This window comes from Cetorhinus maximus, chromosome 8, assembly GCF_964194155.1.
Source record: "Cetorhinus maximus chromosome 8, sCetMax3.hap1.1, whole genome shotgun sequence".
Lineage (NCBI taxonomy): Eukaryota > Metazoa > Chordata > Chondrichthyes > Lamniformes > Cetorhinidae > Cetorhinus > Cetorhinus maximus.
Genome location: NC_135886.1, coordinates 128,947,083 through 128,973,089, shown reverse-complemented (window position 1 = coordinate 128,973,089; position 26,007 = coordinate 128,947,083). Strand labels below are relative to the sequence as shown.

General features: G+C 45.5%; 1 protein-coding gene across 2 annotated transcripts in view; it reads right to left on the bottom strand.

Annotated features, from left to right (window-relative positions):
• The window catches only part of LOC144683961 (androgen receptor-like), a 314,903-nt gene that overhangs the window by 86,053 nt on the left and 202,843 nt on the right, over window positions 1-26,007 (bottom strand). For both annotated transcript variants that reach the window (XR_013577371.1, XM_078547586.1), the window contains exon 3: window positions 13,218-13,334. Coding sequence is in view for 1 of the 2 variants with exons in the window: in XM_078547586.1 (XP_078403712.1) it covers window positions 13,218-13,334 (117 nt within the window). In the remaining variant the exon portion in view is untranslated. The remainder of the gene's footprint in view (window positions 1-13,217; window positions 13,335-26,007) is intronic.

Genomic DNA, 26,007 nt, shown 5'->3' with positions numbered 1-26,007 from the left:
ATTTTTCAGCAAAAGCGTCAGCTAAATCTTGCTGAAATCCCTCTTTCTTTTGCCTATCCTTGCGAAGTTTCATATTTATCTGTGAATGGACTTGATGTTTGTGCCTTCCTTTTGAATGAAATGGAACACTAACAATGGACAAAAGCATGATCAATTCCACAAATGGCATTATGCATGGGTTTGGAAATATGGACATCCTTCATATTGCTGATGGTGAGTTTGCGTAAAGACGCCAGAAATGTAACATGGCTGCAGCTTTATGAGTTTGACGACTACAGAAGGGGCCATAAGATTTAGTGCAATACAGAGACTGTAATGTGCATTGAAGCATGGGGAGGCAGAGTCTTTCTACAGAAAGTACTTTGCAGAACAGTAGAGTATAATGTGGGAAAATGTGAACTTGGCCACTTTAGCAGGAAGAATAGAAAAGCAGTATAGTTTCTAAATGGAGAGAAATTGCAGATGGATCTGGGTGTCTTGGTATATGAATCGGGAAAATATAGCATGGAAGCGATTTTTTTTAAATTCACCATGGGATGTGGGCATTGCTGGTTAGGCCAGCATTTATAACCAATCACTAATTGGCCTTGAGAAGCTGCCTCCTTGAACTGCTGCAGTCCATGTGATGTAGGTACACCTACAGTGCTGTTGTGGGGGGGGGGGTGAAGTTCCAGGATTTTAACCCAGTGACAGTGAAAGAATGATGATATACTTCAAGTCAAGAAGGTGAGTGGCCTGGGTTGGGGCCCTTCCAGGTGGTGGTGCTCCCATGTGTCTGCTGCCCTTGTCCATCTAGATGACAGTGGTTGTGGGTTTGAAAGGTGCTGCCGAAGCGGCCTTGGTGATTTGCTGTAGTGCATCTTGTAGATGGTAAATACTGCTGCCACTGTGCACCGATGATGGAGAGAGTGAATGTTTGTGGATGGGGTGCTAAGTAACTGGGCTGCTTTGTCCTGGATGGTGTCAAGCTTCTTGAATGCTGTTGGAACTGCACTTATCCAAGCAAGTGGAGAGGGTTTTTTTTATTCATTCATGGGATGTTGCTTTCACTGGCTGGGCCAGCATTTACTGCCCATCCCTAATTGGCCATGAGAAGGTGGTGTGAGCTGCCTTCTTGAACCGCTGCAGTCCATGTGGTGTAGGTATACCCACAGTGCTGTTAGGAAGAGAGCTCCAGGATTTTGACCCTGCAACAGTGAAGGAACGGTGATATATTTCCAAGTCAGGATGGTGAGTGACTTTGAGGGGAACTTCCAGCTGGTGGTGTTCCCACCTATCTGCTGCCCTTGACCTTCTAGCTGGTAGTGGTTGTGGGCTTGTAAGGTGCTGTCTAAGGAGCCTTGGTGAATTCCTGAAGTGCATCTTGTAGATGGCATACACTGCTGCAACTGTGCTTCGGTGGCGGAGGGAATGAATGTTTGTGGATGCGGTGCCAATCAAGCTTTGTCTTGGACTGTGTCCAGCTTCTTCACTGCTGCACGATTCCTAGCCTCTGACCTGCTCTTGTAGCCACAGTATTTATATGGCTAGTCCAGTTCAGTTTCTGGTCAATGGTAACCCCCAGGATGGGGGATTCAGTGATGGTAATGCCATTGAACATAAAGGGGCGATGGCTGGATTCCCTCTTGCTGGAGATGGTCATTGCCTGACACTTGTGTGGCGTGAATGTTACTTGCCACTTGTCAGCCCAAGCCTGGATATTGTCCAGGTCTTGTTGCATTTGGACATGGACTGCTTCAGTATCTGAGGAGTTGCAAATGGTGCTGAACATTGTGCAATCCTCAGCAAACATCACCATTCCTGACCTTATGATGGAAGGAAGGTCATTGATGAAGAAGCTGAAGATGTTTGGGTCTAGGACTATCCTGGACGAACTCCTGCAGTGATGTCCTGGAGCTGAGATGATTGACCTCCAACAACCACAACCATCTTCCTTTGTGCTAGGTATGGCTGCAACCAGCGGAGAGTTTTCCCCTTGATTCCCATTGACTCCAGTTTTGCTAGGGCTCCTTGATTCCACACTTGGTCAAATGAGGCCTTGATGTCAAGGGCAGTCACTCTCACCTCACCTCGGGAGTTCAGCTCTTTTGTCCATGTTTGAACAAGGTTGTAATGAGGACAGCAGCTGAGTGGCCCTGGTGGAACCCAAACTAGGCATCAGTGAGCAAGTTATTGCTAAGCAAGTGCCACGTGATAGCACTGTTGATGACCCCTTCCATTACTTTACTGATGATCAAGGGAAGACTGATGGGGCAGTAATTGGCCGGGTTGGATTTGTCCTGCTATTTGTGTACAGGACATACCTGGGCAATTTTCCACATAGCTGGGTAGATGCCAGTGTTATAGCTGTACTGGAACAGCTTGGCTAGGGGCGCGGCAAGTTCTGGAGCACAAGTCTTTAGTACTATTGCCGGAATATTGTCAGGGCCCATAGCCTTTGCAGTATCCAGTGCCTTCAGCCATTTCTTGATATCACATGGAGTGAATTGAATTGGCTAAAGACTGGCATCTGTGATGCTGGGGACCTCCGGGGGAGGCTGAGATGGATCATCCACTCGGCACTTCTGGCTGAAAACTGTTGCGAATGCTTCAGCCTCATCTTTTCCACTGCTGTGCTGGGCTCTTCCATCATTGAGGATGGGGATATTTGTGGAGCCTTCTCCTCCAGTGAGTTATTTAATTGTCCATCACCATTCACGACTGAATGTGGCAGGACTTCAGAGCTTAGATCTGATCCACTGGGTGTGGGATGGCTTAGCTCTGTCTATCACTTGCTGCTTATGCTGTTTGGCACGCAAGCAGTCCTGTGTTATAGCTTCACCAGGTTGACACCTCAATTTTAGGTATGCATGGTGTGGCTGCCCTCCTGCACTCTTCATTGAACCAGGGTTGATCCCCTGGCTTGATGGTAATGGTAGAGTGGGGAAATGCTGGGCCATGAGGTTACAAATTGTGTTCGAGTACAATTCTGCTTATGCTGATGGCCCACAGCGCCTCATGGATGCCCAGTCTTGAGTTACTAGATCTGTTCGAAAGCTATCCCATTTAGCATGGTGGTAGTGCCACACAACGCAATGAAGGTATCCTCATTATGAAGGCGGGTAGGCGGGTCTCCACAATGTGCGATTGTCACTCCTACTGATACTGTCATTGACAGATGCATCTGTGGCAGGCAAGCTGGTGAAGTTGAGGTCAAGTATGTTTTTCCCTCTTGTTAGTTCCCTCACCACCTGCCACAGACCCTGTCTAGCAGCTATGTCATTTAGGATTCGGCCAGCTTGGTCAGTAGTGGTGCTACCGAGCAACTCTTGGTTATGGACATTGAAGTCCCCCACCCAGAGAACATTCTGCATCCTTGCCACCCTCAGTGCTTCCTCCAAGTGGTCTTCAACATGGAGGAGCACTGATTCTTCAGCTGAGGGAGGAGTACATGTTAATCAGCAGGAGGTTTCCTTGCCCATGTTTGACCTGATGCCATGAGACTTCATGGGGTCCGGAGTCCATGTTGAGGACTCCCAGGGCAACTCCCTTCCAACTGTATACCACTGTGCCGGTGGGACAGGACATACCCAGGGATGGTGATGGTGGAGTCTGGGACATTATCTGTAAGGTATGATTCCGCAAGGATGACTACGGCAGGCAGTTGCTTGACTAGTCTGTGAGACAACTCTCCCAATTTTTGCACTTAGCTCCCCAGTTGTTAGTAAGGAGGACTTTTGCAGGGCCGGCAGGGCTGAGATTGCTATTGTCATTTCCGGTGCCTAGGTCAATGCTGGGTGGGCCGTCTGGTTTCATTCCTTTTTTGTGACTTTGTAGTGGTTTATTACAACTGAGTGGCTTGCTAGGCCATTCATGAGTTAACCACATTGCTGTGCGTCTGGAGTCACATGTAGGCCAGACCAGGTCAGAATGGCAGATTTCCTTCCCTAAAGGACATTTGTGAACCAGATGAACGAGTGAACAATCGACAATGGTTCCATGGTCATCATTAGACTTTCAATTCCATATTTTTATTGAATTCAAATTCTACCATCTTCGAACCCAGGTCCCCAGAGCATTACCCTGGGTATCTAGATTACTAGTTCAGCACCAGACCACTATGCCATCGCCTCCCCGCTGTGAAATAAACCGAATAAAAGTGCTGCCATGCTGCTCCTTGTTTATTTATGGCAGCTGCATATTCTGTCGCTTCCAATGATGTAATGGAGTAAAACACTGGAACTGCACACGTACAGCAGCGCTGGCAACAAACGCAGCCATGATTTAAAGCCAAAGCAGAGAAGGAAAAGAAGTATTGCAGAAATATGTTGGGCAAATGCCCCTATTCATGCAGGATGTTCTGCTGCAGGAGATGTAGCAAAGGAAGCTCGCTGTCTTTGGAGGAGAGAACCACCATCCAGCGAAAGCTAATGCACAATAGTTGCAGCACAATGAGCAAATAAATTGACTCAGTTCTGCAACGGAAACTAGGGTAAGGCAGAAATTGGTCAGCATTAAAAGGAGAGCCAAAGTAAGTGCTCCCATATCTATATATCTTGTTACTACAAAGAGGCAAAGAAGGGATGGCACAAATGTAACATATTGGGATAACACATTAGCAATGGACAGAAGATTGGCTGGCTGGCAGAAAACAGAGTATGGGTCTTTTCCTGTTTGGCAGGATGTGACCAGTGGAGTCCCGCAGGGATCTGTGCTGGGGCCTCAACCTTTTACAATTTATATCAATGACTTGGATGAGGGGAGTGAAGGCATGGAAGCTAAATTTGCAGATGACACAAAGGTAGTTAGGAAAGTAGACTCTGAAGAGGACATAAGGAGGTTGCAGATGGATATAATTAGGTTGAGTGAGTGGGCAAAAATCTGGCAGACGGAGTATAATGTGGGAAAATATGAAGTTGTTCACTTTAGCAGGAATAATAAAAAAGCAGAGTATTACTTAAATGGAGAACAACTGCAGAATTCCAAGGTGCAGAGAGGTCTTGGTGTTCTAATGTATGAGCCACAAAAAATTAGCATTTCGGTACAGCAAGTAATTAAGAAAGCTAATGGAATACTATCCTTTATTATGAGGGAAATTGAACATAAAAGTAAGGATGTTATGCTTTAGTTATACAAGACATTGTGAGACCACATCTTGAATACTATGCAGTTTTGGTCTTCTTATTTGAGGAAGGATGTAAATGCATTGGAGGTGGTTCAGAGGAGGTTTACTAGATTGGTACATGGAATGAGCAGGCTGTCTTATGAGGAAAGGTTAGACAAACTGGGCTTGTATTCACTGGAGAGTGAGGGGTGACTTGATTGAAGTACATAAGATCCTGAAAGGTCTCAACAAGGTGGATGTGGAAAAGATGCTTCCTCTTGTGGGTGAGTCCAGAACTAGGGGGTACTGTTTTAAAATTAAGGGTTGCCCTTTTAGGACAGAGAAGAGAATTTTTTTCTCTCAGAGGGTTGTGCGACTTTGGAACTCTCAGCCTCAGAAGGCAGTGGAGGCGGGGTCACTGAATATTTTTAAGGTGGAGTTAGATACGCTCTTAGGCAAGCGAATCTAAGGTTAATGGGGTAGATGGGAATGTGGAATTTGAAACACAAACAGATCAGCCATGACCTTATTGAATGGTTGAGCAGGCACAAGGGGCCGAAAGGCCTACTGCTCCTATTTCGTATGTTCTTATATATTTACTGAGTGGCTGTACTCTGTAAGGGACATAATGAGCAAAGCACGGAGAAAAATGTTTCTTTTTATCAACACCCTTATTGCAGAAATGGAGTAGAACACACTAATAGTTTGCTTTATAGCATGTAACTGCTACAGATTGTGCTCTAAATTAGTAGTGCTGCCAATATAATACTGCACTGTAATCCCTTTGCAGTAGGAAGTTGTGAAGCAGCTACATGCTACATGAGAGAAGTTCTATGCCTTTTTAGCTGAGTCATCCTTTCAAACATGTTCCATCGGCAATCTTGGATTCTGCCACATGCTTTATTCATGTATGAGCAGTAGAACTGGCAGACCTTCCCTACTGTGAAGTGGAAGGATTCTGTAGTATAGAAGTTTCATGTATTGGTGACTTTTATAAGTATGGGAAGAACTATGAACGTACTTGACATTCTCTACAAGTCAGCCTGAAGTAAATAACACAGCTCTGTCACAGCCTCTGCAATGAAACAGGAGTAGCGAAGACCAGGCTACTCAGACATAACCTTGTATGCTTGCTTAGATCAATAAATATCAGTCTGAGAGCTTTTCTGGTTGTACATACATGTGATTCCGCACCATGAAATTGTGATCCACATCTAAATTAGGCAGTATAATCGGAACACCCAAATACTTTCCAGTTTTAGCATTTTCTATAACTTACAAAGTAACAGCAAAGAAAATGACTGCAGGGAAATTAAAAGGTTTTTGTGAAGATTGCAAAAACCACAGGTAAAAAGAAAACACAGAACACACTAGTATTGAAAGTCACAGGATCAAGTGGGAATTAAAAAGGACAGGATACGAGCAATTTTGGACAATCTGGAGGATATGATGGCGGAGGTTGGGAGGTCAGCAAAAAGAGCATTGGCAAAGTCTTAGCAGAAGGTGAAAACACAATGATTAAGAGGTCCAGCACTAGAGGGGCTGAGGTAGGGATGGAGATGGAAATCTTTGTGGTTTAGAGGATATGGGGTATGAAGCTCAGCTCAAAGTCAAATGGGATGTTTAGATTATTAACAGTCTGGTTCAATCTAACAGATTGGATGGGAAGGGGCTGAAATGGTTTGTGGTTGTGTGGGGGTGGTGGCAAAGTTAATTTTTTTTCAGTTTTCCCAATGTTTAGTTGGGGGTTTACAATGCAATGCAAGACATGGAATGTTGGAATACTACAAGCAGTCTCAACAACCAGTAGGAGCTGGCTTATTGGAAGGCTGTGGGGGATCGGGAGTGAGGCCCACGATCCTCTGCTTCTAGTTCTGCCAACATTTCTTGGCAAGTCTGAATCACCCTATCCTTTCCCAACCATCAATTTAGAACAGGTCCATCCAGGAATTAAACCAAAGGAGTGGCCCTAGGTTTCTTGTATCTTGCTGCGAATGATTAAGTATAATATTATCAGACACAAGGCAGATGGATGTGCTCTTGATTGTTGTACATATTTCTTATGGGGTTCATCAAACATAGTTCAAACCTAGTTTGAAAACCTGAGAAACTTTTAAAATATTATGCCCTGTTATATTATATTATACCAATTACTAATATTAATATTATACCAATGCCCTGCTGCATTCTTTTTCATTATATCTAAGCAGCATGGTACACTTTCCTTGACTAAGGAAACAGGTATTCAATGCAAACCATTTCTGTTGTTGGAGGTCATGGGAGTGATAGGAAGTTGCCTAGGTGTGATATTTTGTACCCAAGGGAACCACACCAAACAGTAAAAGCTGAGTGCCCTATCAAGAAAAAAGGTGGTGAAGGTGTTGTTCTGTATAAACATAGCTTTCTAATTGTGATAGATATATTTCAGCAGGCCAGGTTCCACGACTCACATGCACTATGTCTAAATGAGCAAGCAGCGTGTTATGGACACAGATTCAGCCACAGTCATAAAAATTCGCATGACAACCAATTTGAATAAAAACTTAAACAGCAACAAGACCTGTCCATGTCAACAGCAAGTTCTCATCTTTCAGAAGGAAGACACACACCTCAAAAAGCAGTGTACATTAAAGCAGGGCCTCCAGATTATACCACAATATGAAGGGTACTATAGTTGCAATTGTGCAGAGCAATGACAGAGCAGAATTTCCTAAAAGGCAAAATATCTCAAAAATGTGAACAAGTTAAACAAGCTGTTTAATGCTGCTACTATGCAGTGGCTACGCGAGTAATATTTTTCACTACCAGAATGCTACCGTCAAAAGACATTCTGGCCAGAATTTTCTGTGCCCATGGTGGCGGGCGTCATGGTGGATGTGAGCGGACAATATGGTGGGAAGGCCAAAAATCAGTTTTGCTTTGTCATGAAACACGTTTGCAATTGTTCGCTCCACTCGTTAATGGCGGGCTACCTTTTCTGCCGTCAGATGTCGGGAACGTCATTGTAATACACCTGCATATCATTATAAGCCCAGCTCACCAGAATCATCCCCCCACGTCAAATTTACTGCCCACGTTGGCAGGAAAACACACCGGTGCAGAACACGTCTTCACAAGTGTGACGTGCCATCAGGGCCTTGCACACATCGCGGACATCCAAAGAGCAGTAGATGCTGGAGCCTGACAGTAATGGGACCCTGGAGGAACGCCCTTCGCATCCTGGGTGGATTCTCATGAGCATGGCTCTGATGTGAAGCAGCTCATGGAAGGTAGAAAATCACCACTGAGGGTCTGCTGTGGGACTTCAATGTCTTGGCCATGGGCTGTTGTGGATGATTGTCAAGGAGGTGGAGAGGAAGGTCTAGCTGTGAGTGGGAGAGGAAGATGTATTGGGGGTGGAAGAGGAAGGTCTAGGTTCAACTAGGAGAAGAAGGTGAGAAGGTGTGTCAGGGATGTGGTAAGTTTAGCCGGGGGCGGGGTGGGGGGGGGGGGGGGGGGGGGGGGGGGGGTTGATGGTGGTGGTTGGTGGCGGAAATGAAAGCTTTGGGGGATTGAGATTGGGGGGAACAAAGGTGTTGGGAGGGGGGAACAAAGGTGTGTGGGGGGGGGGTGAGGTTGGGGTGGAAATAAGGGGAGGAGGGGGTAATGGAGGAGAATATGGCAATTGGGGATGTAGGTGTAAGGGGGGAGGAAGATGTTAGGGAAGGAATTCAGAGGGGGGAAGTAGTCCAGAGATGGAAGGAGTAAGGGTAGAGGAAGGAGTTAGGCTGGAAGAAGAAGGGTGGAGGAAGAAGTAAGGATGGAAGGAGGAGTCCGGGGTCAGGAGTGGGGTGAGGAGGAGTTCCAAGGGGAGAGGTATTGCAAGGTGAGAAGAAGTCCGGGGGTTGTTGGGGGGTGGATGGCCAGGGAGGGGTCTGTGGAGTTGATGACTGCCTCCTGGGAGCGAAATGAGGATGGTTGTGGTAGGAAGGCATGGTGACAATAGCAGAGTGCAGAACGAAGTGGTAGGGTGGGAGGGTGAGGGTGCGACAATATCGGTAGAATGAATAGTGAGGGTGTTGGTGGGGACTCAGAGGCAGACACGGTCCTTGGGAGTAGGAAGGGGGAAGTCGGGGAGGTTAATGTGGATGGGGGTGGGAATTTCAGGAAGGTAGGGAACATGCATGTTCACCCGGACATCCCCAAGGGGGTGTGGCTGGGCGCTGACAGTGGGGAGGTGGGAGGTGATGCCAGTGGGGTTGACAATGATGGGGGAAAGGACATGAGTGACTGGGGGAAGGGAAAGGATGGAGGACCTGAAGATGAATGTTAAATGCACCATGTTTGCAAATCCGAAAGTGAAAGGAGACTTGTGGTGGGCCTGAGCAGATGCTGCATGGGAGTGTGATTAGTGGGTGCGCGGAGATGCAGGTCAGCTCAGATGGACAACTGAAAGCGAACCCCAGCAGGCATACTGAAAATGCTCAGGACATTGAGATGAGTGTGATGGGGGAAGGATCCATGTAGGTGGGAGAGTGCTTGCATGGGGCTCCAAAAGGCTCTGCTACACACACACGTTTCTCCCTCCAGAATCACCCGTGGGCTGGCGGCGTGCAGCTGAACTGCTAGTGGTGCAGGGGGGACAACTCACAAAGCCTGTAAATGAAGCTGAAAGACACCATTACACATCATTCAGTGAAAGTGAATATATTTTCAGATTATAAAATTACAAAACGTGTTCACCCATGCAACCAACTGTGACCTGAACTTCTTAACTTTTCTAGGCCCTACACTTCGAGGTGCTGCCCTGACACCCACAGCAGGGGTAGAGTCAGCATGTGCAATGGTTGGCCCTGTTGCCTCTGATAACTTTGGCATAGGTCCTCTGGAGAGCCGAGGCTGAAGGGGCCCCAGCTTGCTTTGGTTGTCCTCCTGTGGGCCAGCTGCTTGCTCCCTCTGCAGTGAGGGAGGGCGAGGTTGAGGGGGTCACAGGCAAAGGGGTCTCGGAGGGAGTGGACAGCGTCTGAGATTCCTGAGTGGATGACCCAGAGGTGTCCAGCAGCCACTCCTCCTCCCTTCGGGTGCTCGAAGACCCTGGCCTGACTCTCTGAGGGCCATTGAGGTGCCCCACTTCCCTCTCGTGTTGCCACTGCAGGAACTCACACATGGCTGCTGCGATGGAGTGCAAATCTGTGCACATGTCCACGTTCTGCTGGACTAGGGTCTCCATGACATCCGCCATCCTTCCCATGGAGACCTCCCTACATGCACATGTGGGCACCATTTCATCAGAGAGCAGGCATTCCTCCGACTCGTGTGCCACTCTGTTGAGGGCTTCCAACAGCCCTGTGTGATGTTCCCCCTCGTTCTGCTGATTCTCCACGGAATGCCGAATCCAGAGGCTCATCAGCTGACTCGGACTTCACAGATGCCTCTTACCCAGCAGTCCTCTGAGTGCCGGGGAATTCGGCTGAATCTGCCTCCTCCATCTGTGGACACGTGACCATGCAGTGACCACCAGGTTGTGATCTAGGTCTAACCGACGTGTGTGTATCTGAGCTGGTAGAGGGTGTGGGTAAGCGCTGTGATGGGTCTTTCAGTGCTTATTTCCAGCTCTTCAATGGAGGAGGTGTCCTCTGGGCTAGAGGTGAGGAACAGGACAGGTTGAGGGCCCGGCTGGCTGAGTGTATCGGTTACTTGTCAGAGCTCGCTGTGAACCAAAGTGGAGATAATTAGTGCACGGCAGCATAGTCAAAAAGAGCAGAGAGAGCACTCACATTGGCGTTGAGAGAGGGATGATGTTGTGCAGGATCTTCACGAAGGTGTTCGCCGCCGTCGCCACAGGCAGGGTCCATGTCCTCACCAGTCAGCTGGATGGCACGCTCCTCAATGTGAGTAAGGGGCCTAATATGGGGCACTCCACCCCTGGTCTGGGACCTCTCCCTGCTGCTGTGAGCCAGCTTCTCCTGGAGAACAGGTGGAGAGAGTGTGAGCAGGACACATGGCACTGCATGTAATGTTTGTGTGGTGAGCGGAGCCATGGACAGGATGAGGACGCAAACTCAAGAGGATACGAACCTGATAGAGATGTGAGGGTGTGTGTGAGAGTCAGTAATGTTGTTCCTTGAGGTGTGAGATCCCCGTTGATGTGTGATGGGTTTATGAGTGAGAGAGTTGAGAGTGATGAGAGGAGTGACTTATCCTGGCGGAACAGATGAGACCATTCATCCTATTGTAGCACTGGGTGGCTGTCCCCTTTTGCAAGGCGTTGGCGTTGACCACCACTGCCATCGCCTCCCATGATGGATTGATGACCTTTCTTGCTGGCCTTCGCCCAGAGCAGGGTTAGAGGACATCATGGCAAGCCTCCATGGCGTCCAAAATGCACTCGAGGTACACATCACTGAATCGGGGGCTGCAGTTTTCTTGCCTTTTGGGACCATGTCTTCTGTACAACAGTCCTGGTTTGGAAGCACTGAGGGGTGTGTGCACAGCTGCACTTTAAATATGGTGCCCGGCGTGAGGAAGTGGCGAGCTGACAGCGTGGCGGGCGAATGAGAGCCCGCCTGCCATCGAAACGGCGTTTTTCCTAGGAATGCATGATTATTGAAGCAGGGTTGGGATATGACGTGAAAAACTGCTATTGCGGCCAGTGGGTAAAATGTTCTTTTTCCTGCCCGCTATTGCACTTAGTGCAAATCTGGGATGATTCCACCCCCTGCTGACCAGTTGACCAACGTCATTTATGAATTTCAGTGCCAGTGTGATGGTAGGTGACTGGGCCGCAATTGGCTGAAAAATCAAACAGCACGTTCCTTTGGTTGTTTGTAATAGGCGGAGTGCAGATTGTACTCAACCAGCCCATGCTTGCAAAACCCAATGTCTACTCTTAGGTGTGATTCTGCAATTGGGCAGCACTTACTGAAAAATCCTGAATGTGCTAAAAGCTGGACTAACAATCAATTTAAGATAAGCAATCAAGCTCGTAATGTGTCTTATTTAAACTTGCTAGAAGCGACATACATTCATAAGCAGGAACCTATTCTCTGCAAAGAAAAGGAATATTTTCGAGCCTTGCGCTTTTTATGAATTACCGTGAGCTTGGGGAGCATATAGTTCCCTGTTACTTTCTTCATGGCAACCCCTTGGCCAATCAGAGTCAACATCCCAATCAATCAGCACCCTTCTCTCCTGTCGTATAAATTGTTGTGATCGTTTGAAATTTGGTATTCTTGCGTTTGTCCTGACAAGTGCAAGACAAGAAGCTTCAGCAACCTGTCTCTCTTTTCAGCAAGATTCCATTATTAACAACATTTTATTTTGGGAAGTCTACAGGCACACATACTTGGTATATCCTTTTCACAGGGACGATAATAAAGGTAATTTTGTGCCAATTTGGCATCAGCCATTTGCATTCAGCAAGAATGAACTGCAAATGGACTATTTTGAAATTTTGTGATCGTATCAGTGGCATGGGTACAGATTTTGCAGCACTAGTTGAAGACAATGGCCAGGATTTTCTGGCCTCGCTCACCACTGCAATCTTCCGGTCCCGCTGAAAGTCAATGGACTTTTAGCTGGCCTGCTGCATCCCCCACGGCGGGGTCTGCCATGGGTGGGGGGGGGGGGAGGGGGTGACGTGGAAAATCCTGGCCAATGGCTTTAGTCTTTCTCCAATGTTTAGCTGGAGGAAATAGTGGCTCAGCCAAAAATGGAATTTAGACAACCAGTCTGACATCAAAAAGGTAGTACAGGGGTCAAAAGAGGTGGAGGACAGGTTGAGCTTTGCATTATTAGCATGTATGTAGATGGTGAACTCATACCTATGGACAACTTCCCCAGGGACAGCACAATGATGGAAAAAGAGAAGCCACTGATATTGGTCCTTTGTTATGACAAATAACATTTGAGTTTTTCATTCCACAATCAAAATGTTAATTTAACTTATCAGGATCAATTCTACACAAAATAGCTGTTTCCAGCCTGCTCCAATTTTCAATGTTGATGTATGCAACTTAGCAAAAAGTAACAGAGGTGCACAGGCAAATTCTTTTACATCTAAAATTTTGTGAATTCAGTAGCATATGCATCCTTTTTAATTATAATTTTTCAACCATCTAAACCTGTTATTCAAAACTGTGGAAACATTTCTTACCGCCAAGTGTCATTCCAGCTGCAAAGCACTTTCTCAAACGACATGATGGACAGTTTTTTCTCCGTACTTTATCGATTGTGCAATCATTTCTGCTAGCACATAGAAACTTGTGTTTTCCTAGAAGAGAATCAAATAAAAGTTGTAGTGTAATATGAAATTCTGGGATCTAATGATTAAAATAACAAAGTAAACTAGGCAGCACAGCTAGACTCAAATGCTGACCAAGATCTAAATTTGATAGCCCAGAAACCTGGGATAGGGATTATGATGCTTGATTAACCCATGCCCATTGACTGCAATGCAGGCAGCACACAAACTTCGTGCTGCCTGTTTTAACTGATTTCAATGTACAGCTAGAGCTTACCATGCTATTGATTGGTCTGAGCAGAGGATCAATATCATGAGTGGCTAGCAACAGTCAAAGTTAGCCTGCACCTCCTAAAGGTGAAGTGTACTGTACCTGGAATAAGTGCTGGCATGTCTTTGGGAGCTGAATCTGTCCTGGGAAAGACACAAGAATGACACAACCTAGGAGAGAGGGGGCTCCAAGGTTTTCAGGCGCCACAATGAGTTAGCCCTAGAGGACAAATGCCAGGAATCAAGCTCCAAGGAGTGGGATGTTATGCTGCTAGAAGTTCCATACTCTTTCACAAGTGGTCAAGTCAGTGAATGCATCTTTAAATGCCATAACCTACCAAATGTACCATTAGCCTTGGCAACTGTTAATTTCACCATAATTACATCACTCAGCTACCAACAATCTTTAGCAGGACTTATACCTGACACTTGACAATGCGATTTTGGCATTCTGTACAACTCTTAAGTAATTAGCTAACATCTATCTTTTTGTATTGAAAGAAAACTGATTATGCAATTAGCATAAAATATATGTGGATTTTATGTGACACTGATGTTGTAAATGGTGCATTTTGAATACAGCTTAGCAAAAAGTATAATTTATAATTAAAGCAGTATAAGGCTGGCTGAAATTCTGGCCATCTACATACAAGCATACGAATTGAGAGCTGGAGTAGGCCACTCGGCCCCTCGAGCCTGCTCCGCCATTTATTAAGGTCATGGCTGATCTGATTGCAACCTCAACCCCACATTCTTGCCTACCCTCGATAACCTTTCACCCCCTTGATAATCAAGAATCTACCTAGCTCTGCCTTAAAAATATTCAAAGACTCTGCTTCCATCACCTTTTGAGGGAGAGAGTTCCAAAGACTCACTAGCCTCAGAGAAAAAATTTCTCCTAATCTCTGTCTTAAATGAGTGACCTTTTTAAAAAAATTCGTTTATGGTATGTGGACCTTGGTGGCTAGGCCAGCATTTATTGCCCAACCCTAATTGCCCTCGTTCAGAGGGCATTTTAAGAGTCAACCACATTGCTGTAGGTCAGGGGTCACAATATCACTATGCCACTACCTCCCCATATTTTTAAACAGTGACTAATAGTTCTAGATTCTCCCACAAGAGGAAACATCCTCTCCACATCCATCCTGTCAAGGCCCCTCAGGATCTTAAAAGTTTCAATCAAGTCGCCTCTTACTCTTCTAAATTCCAGTGGATAACAAGCCTAACCTGTCCAACTTTTCCTCATAAGGTAACCCACCGATTCCTGGGATAATATTTTTACTCGGCATCTGGGCACGCGCCCGACACGCTCAAGCATGAAATAACGCAGGAAGATGTCAAGTGAGCATCCCGACATCATCAAGCATTTGCGCAATATTTTGGTTGACGGGCGTGCACAAGAGTTGGCAGCGCATCTGCTGACAATTAAGAAGCCTATTAAGGCCATTTAAGTAGCAATTGACGGCGATTTTTTGCTGTCCATCCAACATTACGGTTGGCGGGGGTGCAAATCGGCCAGGCGGCCTTTGCCTTTTTGAGGAAACCTCATCCAAGGATGGGATGAAGTTTCCGAGATTAATTAAGAAAAGATTAAAATGTTTGGACTGAATTTTCAGCATTCACATGTTGAGGTAACTCATTCTGATGCGTGCACATTTTTTCTGGATTTTAAATTCTGGTTTTATTGATTTTAATTTTGTCAGGTCCCTGAAGCAGCTCTCTGCCTTCAGGGAGCTTTCCTTCTGCCTGTGCTGACTTCAGCGCTTGCCTTCCTCCTGCCCTGCTCCATCACCACAGAGCCTTTCAGCGCACCTTTCATGCTGGCTGGCCCTTAATTGGCCAGTCAGCATGAAATAGCGGTCTGGAGCTGATCGCAGTTGGCGGTTCATTCCCCGGCCCGCCGATTGGAGCTGTCCGCCAACCCGAAAATTCTACCCCGGCATTAGTCTAGTAAACCTTCTCCTGAACTCTTCTAACAAGTTTACATCTTTCCTTCAATGATGTTACAACTAGGATGGGAGGAGTGTGTAAATTATCAAGGCACACTACTCCTACAGGCCATACCATTGATTTAAATGTTTAATTTTCTCACCGAAATGGCCAATTTCGGTGTACCTATGCCTTTAGTACCCAGAAGGAAAGAGCCTCTGACCAGGCTTCTTTCAAAAACTCAGAATGATTAGTCTATTTTAAAGCAAAACTTCTTTTAACAAGTTGCACGTACTGGTTAACACACAATGGTAATAGGGAAGTATAACTATCTATCTCTTCCAAAAGAATTCCCCCAGCATACACACACACAGACAAACAAAGGACAAACAGATAGAGTCTTTCTGCAGAGATGGGCTTTTGAGGATGGGCATTATAAAATGAAGGATAAAGTCTGCAGAGTCTTGACGCTTTCATCTTGGAGTTCTCTTGTGTGGTCTTGGTGGATGCCTGGAATTTCTCACCAACTCTTAACTTTGCAGGTCCAAATGCAGACTAGTTACACTCAGATGAGGGTTCTCTGGCTACAGGTTGATAGCCACACGCAATTTTAGGCAAGGTAGAGAGAGAGGGAGCCAGTCAAGGTAGCCTTGCTCTCCAACAAGACTGCCTTCAAAACAAACAGGTTCACAATTTAAGTTTTTTCCCTCTCTCCCATGTGACTGTCCTTTTTGTCTCCCAGCATTTCATTAAATAAAGTGCTTTACAGTTCAAACAAACAAACAACTCCTTCTCAAGTACCATATAGGTCAGCTGATTTCTTGGATGAGGCCTGCTTATTTACTGAATTAATGACCTTTTAAAAAAATCCCAGGTTAGCATCCAGATTACCAGATCATGCCAGGTCCTTCCATTTTATATATAAAAAACTTCAGTCTTGAGAGATATGATTCAAACAATAAGGAGACCAGTATGTACACAACACTCCAGATGTGGTCTCACCAATGCCCTGTACAACTGAAGCATAACCTCCCTACTTTTGTAATCAATTCCCTTCACAATAAATGATAACATTCTATTAGCTTTGCTAATTACTTGCTGTACCTACATTTTAGCCTTTTGTGATTCATGCACGAGGACACCCAGATCCCTCTGAATATCAGAGCTCTGCAATCTCTCACCATTTAGATAATAAGCTTCTTTTTTATTCTTCCTGCCAAAATGGATAATTTCATATTTGCCCACATTATACTCCATTTGCCAAATCTTTGACCACTCATTTAATCTATCTGTCACTTTGTAGCCTCCATGTGTCCTCTTCAAAATTTACTTTCCTACCTATCTTTGTGTTATCAGCAAATTTAGCAACTATTCCTTTAGTCCCTTCATCCAAGCCATTTATATAAATTGTAAAAAGTTGAGGCCCAAGCACTGATCCCTGTGGCACACCATTTGTCACATCCTGCCAACCAGAAAAAGACCCATTTATGCCTATATGCTACCCCTACACCTTGAGCTTTTATCTTCCACAACAACCTTTGACATGGCGCTTTATCAATGTCTTCTGGAAATCTAAGTGTAGTATACCCAACTGTGTCTGCCACCAAACCTCTATTGACCTATCTCTTAATCTCATTTGCCAGTTCACTTCTGTTAGCTCTGCTTTCATGCCCACATAATTGCCCTTATTTAAGTTTAAAATACTAGTCTTGGGCACACTCATTTCTCCCTCAAAAGGAATGTAAAATTCAATCAAATTATGATTGCTGCTACCTAGGGGAGCTTTCATCAATTAATCTTATCTTGGTGCTCAATACCAGGTCTGGTATAGCCTGTTCTCTGGTTGGCTCCAGAAAGTATGCTAAAATACTATCCCAAAAACATTCTATGAACTCCTCATCTACGCTACCTTTGCCCATCTGATTTTTCCAGTCTATATGTAGATTAAAATCCCCCATGATTATTGCTGTACCTTTCTGACAAGCTCCCATTATCTCTTCTTTTATACTCTGTCCTACTGTGTAGTTACAATTAGGGGGCCTGTACACCGCTCCCACAAGTGACTTCTTGCCTTTATCATTTCTCATCTCAACCCAAGCCACTTCTACATCCTGGTTTCCTGAACTTAGGTCATCCTTCTCTACCATTAATTAACAGAGCCACCCTTCCGCCTTTTCCTAACTTCCTGTCCTTCCTAAATGTCATGTACCTTTCAATATTCAGGTGCCAATCTATGTCAGCCTGTCTCTGCAATGGCTATCAAATTGTACTTATTTATTTCCATTTGCGCTATCAGTTCATCTGTTTTGTTTTGAATGCTACGTGCATTTAGATCCAGAGCCATTAGTTTTGACTTTTTACTATTTTTGTAGCATCTAGCCTTATCTGCTGCTTATGGCTTATGGTCTGTTTCTCATGGTCATTTCTCATATTAACACCTTTCTCTCTTGCCTTGTCTCTACTTTTTGGTATACCACATCTTCCCAAATTTGATCCCTTGCCCCACTACTTAGTTTAAAAGCCTCTGGACTTCCCTAGTTATATGGCTCGTGAGGACACCAGCCCCAGCATGATTCAGATGTAGACCCTCCCAACGGCATAGGTCCCACTTCCCTCAATGCTGGTGCCAGTGCCCCGCAAACCGAAACCCACTTTGCCCACACCAGTCTTTGAGCCATGCATTAATTTCTCTAATCTTATCTGTCCTATGCCAATTTGCATGTGGCTCAGGTAGTAATCCATAAATTACTACCTTTGAGGTCCTGCTTCTTAATTTGGTGCCTAGCTCGTCATACTGACAAAACAGAGCCCCCTTCCTCATCATGCCTATATCATTGGTATCTCTATGGGCCAGGACCACTGGATACTTCCCCTCCCACTGCAAGTTCCTCTCCAGCCCTGAGCAGATGTCCCGAACCCTGGCACCAGGCAGGTAGCACAGCAGTCTGGACTCTCGCTCTTTGCTACAGAGAAGTGTCAATCCCTCTCACTATACTATCCCCTACTACCACTACTACCAAATTAAGGAAGTAGTAATGGGGCATTTGGAAAGTCAAAATGCAATCCATCAGAGTCAGCATGGTTATATGAAGAGTAAATTGTGTTTGATTAATTTGCTAGAGTTCTTTGAAGATGTGACAAGCAAAGTGGATAATGGGGATCCTGTAGATCTAGTATATCTGGACTTCCAGAAGGCCTTTGATAAGGTGCCGCACAAAAGATTAATACACAAGATAAGATCACACGGAGTTAGGGGTAATATATTAGCTTGGATAGAGGATTGCCTGACCAACAGAAAGCAGAGGGTTGGGATAAATGGGTCTTTTTCTGGATGGCAAGCTGTAACTAGTGGGGTGCCACAGGGTTCAGTCCTTGGGCACCAACTATTTACAATCTATATTGACTTGGATTCAGGAATAGAAGATACTATAGCCAAATTTGCAGATGACACCAAAATAGGTGGGAAAGTAAGTTGCAATGAAGAAATAAGAAATTTACAAACAGATATGGAGAGGTCAGGTGAATGGGCCAAAATTTGGTAGATGGAGTTTAACGTGGATAAGTGTGAGGTTATCCATTTTGGTCGGAAGAATAAAAATACGGTTTATTATTTAAACAGAGAGAAACTTCAGAATGCTTCAGTGCAGAGGGATCTGGGTGTCCTCGTGCATGAATTGCTGAAAGCTGGTATGCAGGTGCAGCAGGTAATAAGGAAGGCAAATGGAATTTTGGCATTTATTGCTAAAGGAATAGAGTATAAAAATAGGGAAGTGTTGTTGCAACTGTACAAGGCATTGGTGAGACCACACCTGGAGTACTGTGCAGAGTTTTGGTCCCCTTACTTGAGGAAGGATATAGTTGCACTGGAGGCAGTTCAGAGGAGGTTCACTAGATTGATTCCAGAAATGCGGGGCTTGTCTTGAGGAGAGATTGAGCAGTTTAGGCCTATACTCGCTAGAGATTAGAAGGATGAGAGGAGATCCAACTGAGGTATATAAGATGCGAAAGGGGATAGACAAAGTAGACGTGGAGCGGATGTTTCCCCTTCTGGGGCATTCTAGAACGAGAGGCCATAGTTTTAGGCTAAGAGGTGGTAGGTTTAAATCAGAGATGAGGAGAATTACTTTTCTCAAAGGGTTGTGAATCTGTGGAATTCACTACCTCAGAGTGCAGCGGATGCCAGGACGCTGAATAAATTTAAGGAGAAGATAGACAGATTTTTATTTAGTAATGGCGGGTTGAAAGGTTATGGGGAGAGGGCAGGAAATTGAGGCTGAAATGAGATCAGCCATGAACGTATTGAATGGCAGGGCAGGCTCGAGGGGCTGAATTGCCTACTCCTGCTCCTAGTTCTTATATAGTTTGGATAACCACATGTGCAGAAGTGCCACCGGCTTGACCAGCTTGAGCAATGGGTTTCGGAGCTCGAGCATCAGCTCGAGACACAGCGGTGCATCTGCGAGGCTGAGGGTTACGTGGATAGATGTGGTCACTCCAGAACTTAAGGAAGTGCAGTCAGAGAGGGAATGGGTGACCACCAGTCAGAAGATGGGAGGCAGGCAGGTAGTCAGGAAAGCCCCAGAGTGCATCTCACTCAAGAACCATTTTTCCGTGTTGGAAAACAGTGAGGGTTAAGGTTCCTCTGGAGAGTGCAGCCAGAGCCAAGTTCATGGCACTGTGGATGGTTCAGCTGCACAAGGGGGGACGAGTAAGAGTGAAAGGACAATAGGAGACTCAATAGTGAGGGGTGCAGACAGACGCTTCTGCATCGTGTCTCCATAGACGTGACTCCAGGACGGTGTGTTGCCTCCCTCTTGCCAGGGCGAAGGATGTCAAAGAACGGCTGCAGGGCATTCTGAAGGGGGAGGACGAATAGTCAGAGATCGTGGTTCATATTGATACCAACGACATAGGAAGAAAGAGGGATGAGGTCCTGCAACAAGAATTTAGGGAGCTAGGTAGCAGATTAAAAAGCAAAGGTTGTAATCTCTGGATTACTCCCTGTACCACGTGGAAGTGAGTATAGGAATAGGAAGATAGAGCGGATGAGTGTGTGGCTGAAGAGATGGTGCAGGAGGAAGGGCTTTAGTTTTCTGGATCACTGGGTCTGTTTCTAGCGAAGGCAGGGCCTGTACAAGTCAGACGGAACCAGAATGGGACAAACATCCTTGCGGGGAGGTTTGCTAGTGCTGTTGGGAGGGGGTTAATATATTTGGCAGGGAGATGAGATACAGAGTGGAGGTGCTGTAGGGGGTGATGCACAGCCAAATATAGAAAAGAAACTAAGTCAGTCTGGAAGGCAGAGCAAATATGGACCTGGTAAAGCACAGGGAATAACTCAAGGCTGGATTGCATCTATTTTAACGCAAGGAGTCTTACAAGTAAGGCTGATGAATTGAGGGTGCTGATTAACACATGGGAATATGATATTGTTGCTATCACAGAGACATGGTTGAGGGAAGGGCAGGATCAGCAGCTCAATATTCCAGGGTACAGAATCTTCAGGCATGACTGGGGGGGGGCGCGGGGGGGGGTGTTGTTTTCCTTAAAGCAGAGAAGGCTGATGGAGAACCTTATGGTTGTATACAAAATTATGAGGGACATAGATAGGGTAGATAGGAAGAAACTTTTCCCCTTAGCAGATGTGTCAATAACCAGGGGGCATAGATTTAAGGTAAGGGGCAGGAGGTTTAGAAGGGATTTAAAGAAAACTTTTTTCACCCAGAGGGTGGTTAGAATCTGGAACACACTACCTGAGGGGATGGTAGAGGCAGGAATCCTCACAACAGTTAAGAAGTATTTAGATGAGCACTTGAAATGCCATTGCATACAGAGCTATGGGCAAAATGTTGGAAAATGGGATTAGAATAGATAGGTGCTTGATGGCTGGTATGGATATGATGGGCCGAAGGGCCTGTTTCTGTGCTGTATAACTCTATGGCTGTGATTTTCCAGCCCCGTCGTGGGTGGGGCCCGCCACGGTCAAGGCGGCACCCCAGCCTGAAGTCCAGTGACTTGTGGCGGAACTGGAAGATCGTGGTGGCGGCGGGTGGGTGCGGAAAATCCCACCCTATGACATACTGCAGGTGTGTTTGCCCTGGGTCACAATGTTATCCAGGAGCTCCCACATGCTGCAGCCTTGACACATTGCCTGTCCTAACATCCTTAATGTGTTTTAAATAATTACTTAATTATATTAATCACTTATTTATGTTGCTTTCTTATATATTTTATGAACTTTACCACCACTCTATGTACTACTTTTAAACCTTAGGGATAGAATAGGGCTTATTCACTTACCAGATACTCACCAAACAGCTAGCTCCTTTCCCTGTAGTAGAGTAAGAACCAATTCCTATGGGGTGAGAAGGATAGACAAAGGAAATAAACACCTCCTTCTCCCCTCTTTACCAAACGCTTCCTCTTATCAATCTCCAAGTCTTCACTCAGTTTGCTCAGCTGCACTTTGTTTACCTTGGCTGCACTAAAGAACGCTGAATTTGTAGTAAACTGATCTGGGGCTACAATAATCCGATTCAACTGGTTAGCTGATTAACTACTCAGCTCCTACAGCTGAGAGTGAGTTTACCCTGTCTAAACTGCAAGAAAGAAAGAACTTAGCCTGCTGACACTGTACTTTCCAGTCAATGCTAATTACAGACAAGATTAGGTTGTAAGAGCAAAATTTAAGAATATAATTAACACTTAAAACTTCCTTTCACACCAAACTCCAAGCCTTCACTCAGTTAGCTCAGCTGGGCTGTGGAAATTCGATGGCCCAGCCGGACAATCCGGGTAGGAAAATCCCGCCCTCTGTTTGTAAACTAACTCTCACAGTATAGCAGAAAATACACCGTAGGAGGTAATGCCTGGGCATGACCTGGAAGAACATAATGCCTGCTTGTTGTAGAACTCATGCTATTTTAGTTCCACTGAAGTTGAAAATTATTCCCAGAATCTTTTCAGTTTATAAGCCGATCATTCAAGTTATCCACAATCTAATTTCAAAAATATTTGGTTCCTGATTTGCTTTATCGTGATTTCCAGGCTTCTTGTACAAGAAAACTCTGAGCATTTACACAGAAGAAATAAAATTTAATTTCTACTTTGTGTGACAGTGGATTAAAAAATGAAACAATTTCATGTTCCAAGTTAAATTGGGCAGGAATGTTTGGTTGAAGCTCTGGTTAAATTTCAAGGGCTGCTTAAAAAGGACTTGTCATTCACCGAATTGGCAAATCAAAATTGAGGCCATCAACAGAGCTTTCCAGGTGGAAAAGTTAAGATTAAAAATTCAAGAGGTTTGAAGAAGATCCAAGAAAAGGATAGAATTTTCAAATGGCTTAAATAAAAAGGAAGACTAACATGTGCTTCATTTTATTCAAGCTTATTTGAAAATTGTGTCCACCTTTTGCATCCTCTTCAAACTTCTTGAATTCTTCAATGAAGGAAACAGAATTGATCAAGATTAAAACAGCACGATAGATTGAATAGTAGTGGGGCTTTTGAAAGCGAAAATATTTTAGAGCTAGTAGAGATCCACAAAAGATTTGCACTGACTGTGGCAAACTTAGTGGCAGGGGCCGTTTAATTGGCTAGGAAAGTGATGAGAGGGAACTCAACACCTTCCCACCTCTGGCTTATTTAAATTTGTGGCTGGAAGGCTCATGGACTGCCACCACCCCACCCCGTAACCAACCAACAATTGAGACCCTTAAGTGGGCCTCGAATAAAATCTGCCCAGTATATTTATTGCAACGGTGGGCTGAATTACACAGGGTGCCAGATTACTCGTCCCCTTGGCTAAAATGTCACAGGGGAGCCTGCCAAGGGCCTGGCTGTTTATAAGCTGGAGGTGGAACTGCTGCCATTCTGGATCAGGAGGTCCCGCCTCAGGGAGCAGCCGGGCAACCAGAAGCTTGCAGCTCTCTGTGGCCACTGCCAGTCTGGAATTGGAACTTATGGAAGGGAGCTGCACTGGATCCAGCCCAACATGTGAGTCAGCAGTCTCCCTGAATGGCAAGCTGGCAGCCCCCTGTGAGAGGGATGGGGTCTGGGGTTTGAGATGCCATGAGAGGAGGGGGGGTAACACCTTGGGAGGGGAGGTTCTCTGATGCACCCAGGGGGTCATTTAAGAACCCGCCACTAGCTGGGCACTTAATGGGCCTCTCCCTCCGCCTTTTCAATTTTGGCATTAATTGTCCACTTAAGGGCCTCAATTTGCTCACTGGTGGGCAGGCCACCTGGCATCACCCCCACCGCTGGTAAAATTGCATTGTGGCAGGAACGAGCTGGTAAGCCATCCACTGGATTTTACGTGCCACCCGCAATAATCCAGCCTAATATTTCTTTAAATAAAGAAGTTTTGGTTATTTGAATAGGAATTTGAACAGAAGGTTTACCAGACTAATACCTGGAGTGGGTGGGTTGTCTTATGAGGAAAGGTTAGACAGGCTAGGCTTGTATCTGGTGGAGTTTAGAACAGTAAATTGCGACTAGATTGGAACATATAAAATCCTGAGGGGACTTGACAGGGTGGATGTGGAGAGGATGTTTCTTCTTGTGGGAGAATCTAGAACAAGGGGTCAGTATTTAAAAATAAGAGGTCGCCCATTTAAAGCAGAGATGAGGCGAAATTTTTTTATCTCAGAGGGTCGTGAGTCTTTGGAACTCTCTTCCTGAAAAGGCAGTGGAAGCAGTCTTTGGATATTTTTAAGGCAGAGATGGATAGCTTCTTGGTAAACAAGGGGGTGTTAGGTTACTGGGGGTAGGCAGGATGGAGATTTGAGGTTACAGTCAGATAAGCCATAATCATATTAAATGGCAGAGCAGGCTCAAGGGGCCGAAGGCCTACTCTGAATCTTGTTCATAAGTTCGTAGAATCGAAATTTCTCACTCTTAAGAAAGCTACATAAAACTATACAAATGTAGACAAAGGCATAGAAATATAAATAAGAATTTGTCAAAAATCTGGCCTTGTGATTTGTTTATAGTCATCTTTTTTTATTCATTCATGGGATATGGGCATTGCTGGCTGAGCCAGCGTTTATTGCCCATCACTAATTGATCTTGAGAAGGTAGCGGTGAGCTGCCTTCTTGAACTGCTGCAGCCCATGTGGAGTAGGTACACCCACAGTGCTGTTAGGGAGGGAGTTCCAGGATTTTGACCCAGCGACTGTGAAGGAATGGCGATATAGTTCCAAGTCAGGATGGTGTGGCTTGGAGGGGGACTTGCAGGTGGTGATGTTCCCATGCATTTGCTGCCCTTGTCCTTCTAAATGGTAGTGGTCGTGGGTTTGGAAGGTGCTGTCGAAGGAACCTTTGTGAGTTCCTGCAGTGCACACTGTTGCCACTGTCCGTCAGTGATGGAGTTTGTGGATGTGATGCCAATCAAACAGGCAGCTTTGTCCTGGATGGTGTCAAGCTTCTTGAGTGTTGTTGGAGCTGCACTCATCCAGGCAAATGGAGAGTATTCCATCACACTCCTGACTTGTGCCTTGTGGATGGCAGACAGGCATTTGGGGAATCAGGAGGTGAGTTACTCGCCACAGGATTCCTAGCTTCTGACCTGCTCTTGTAGCCACAGTATTTATATACCTAGTCTTGTTCAGCTTCTGGTCAATGGTAACTCTCAGGATGTTGATAGTGGGGGATCCAGTGGTGGTAAGCCATTGAATGTCAAGGTTAGATCCTCTCTTGTTGGAGATTGTCACTGCCTAGCATATTTAGCGCAAATGTTGCTTGCCACTGCAAGCCTGGATATTGTCCAGGTCTTGCTGCATTTGGACATGGACTGCTTTGGTATCTGAGGAGTTGTGAATAACGCTGAACATTGTGCAATCATCAGCGAACATCCCCACTTCTGACTTTATGATGGAAGGAAGGTCATTGATGAAGCAATTGAAGATGGTTGGTCGAGGACACCACCCTGAACAACTCCTACAGTGATGTCCTGGAACTGAGATGACTGACCTTTAACAACCACAATCGTCTTCCTTTGAGCTGGGTATGACTCCAGCCAGTGGAGAGTTTCTCCCCTGATATGAAAATCCAATTGGGAACTTTTACCTCCTGAGTTGAAAAGACAGGTTTAGATCTGATGGGCTCAATACTATTAGAGAAATAGACATTTTTGGCTGTATTTCATTACTAAGGCGGGTAATTTGAGTTGGGAAATTCCCTGACTCATCAGGCCCCTGCCTTGGTTTAAAGGGCCCTGTCACAGTTTTTGCTCAGTGGCAGCAGGTGCAGGTGCGGGATAGAGTAGGAACAATGGCTCTGGAAGCAGATATTAGATGGCCAAGTGGACGGGGGAGAGTCGAGGCAGCCTAGGTTCTCTGAGACTTTGTCCCAGTTGTAATAAAAGCATTTAGGCCCTGTATCCCTCACAGTCCCTCACCCCCACCCACTCCCCATGGCTCCTTCATGCCAACTCAGTGCCAACTCATGCCCTCACCCATTCCCCCAAGGTCCCATGTAACCTCCATGCCAACTCAATGCCAAT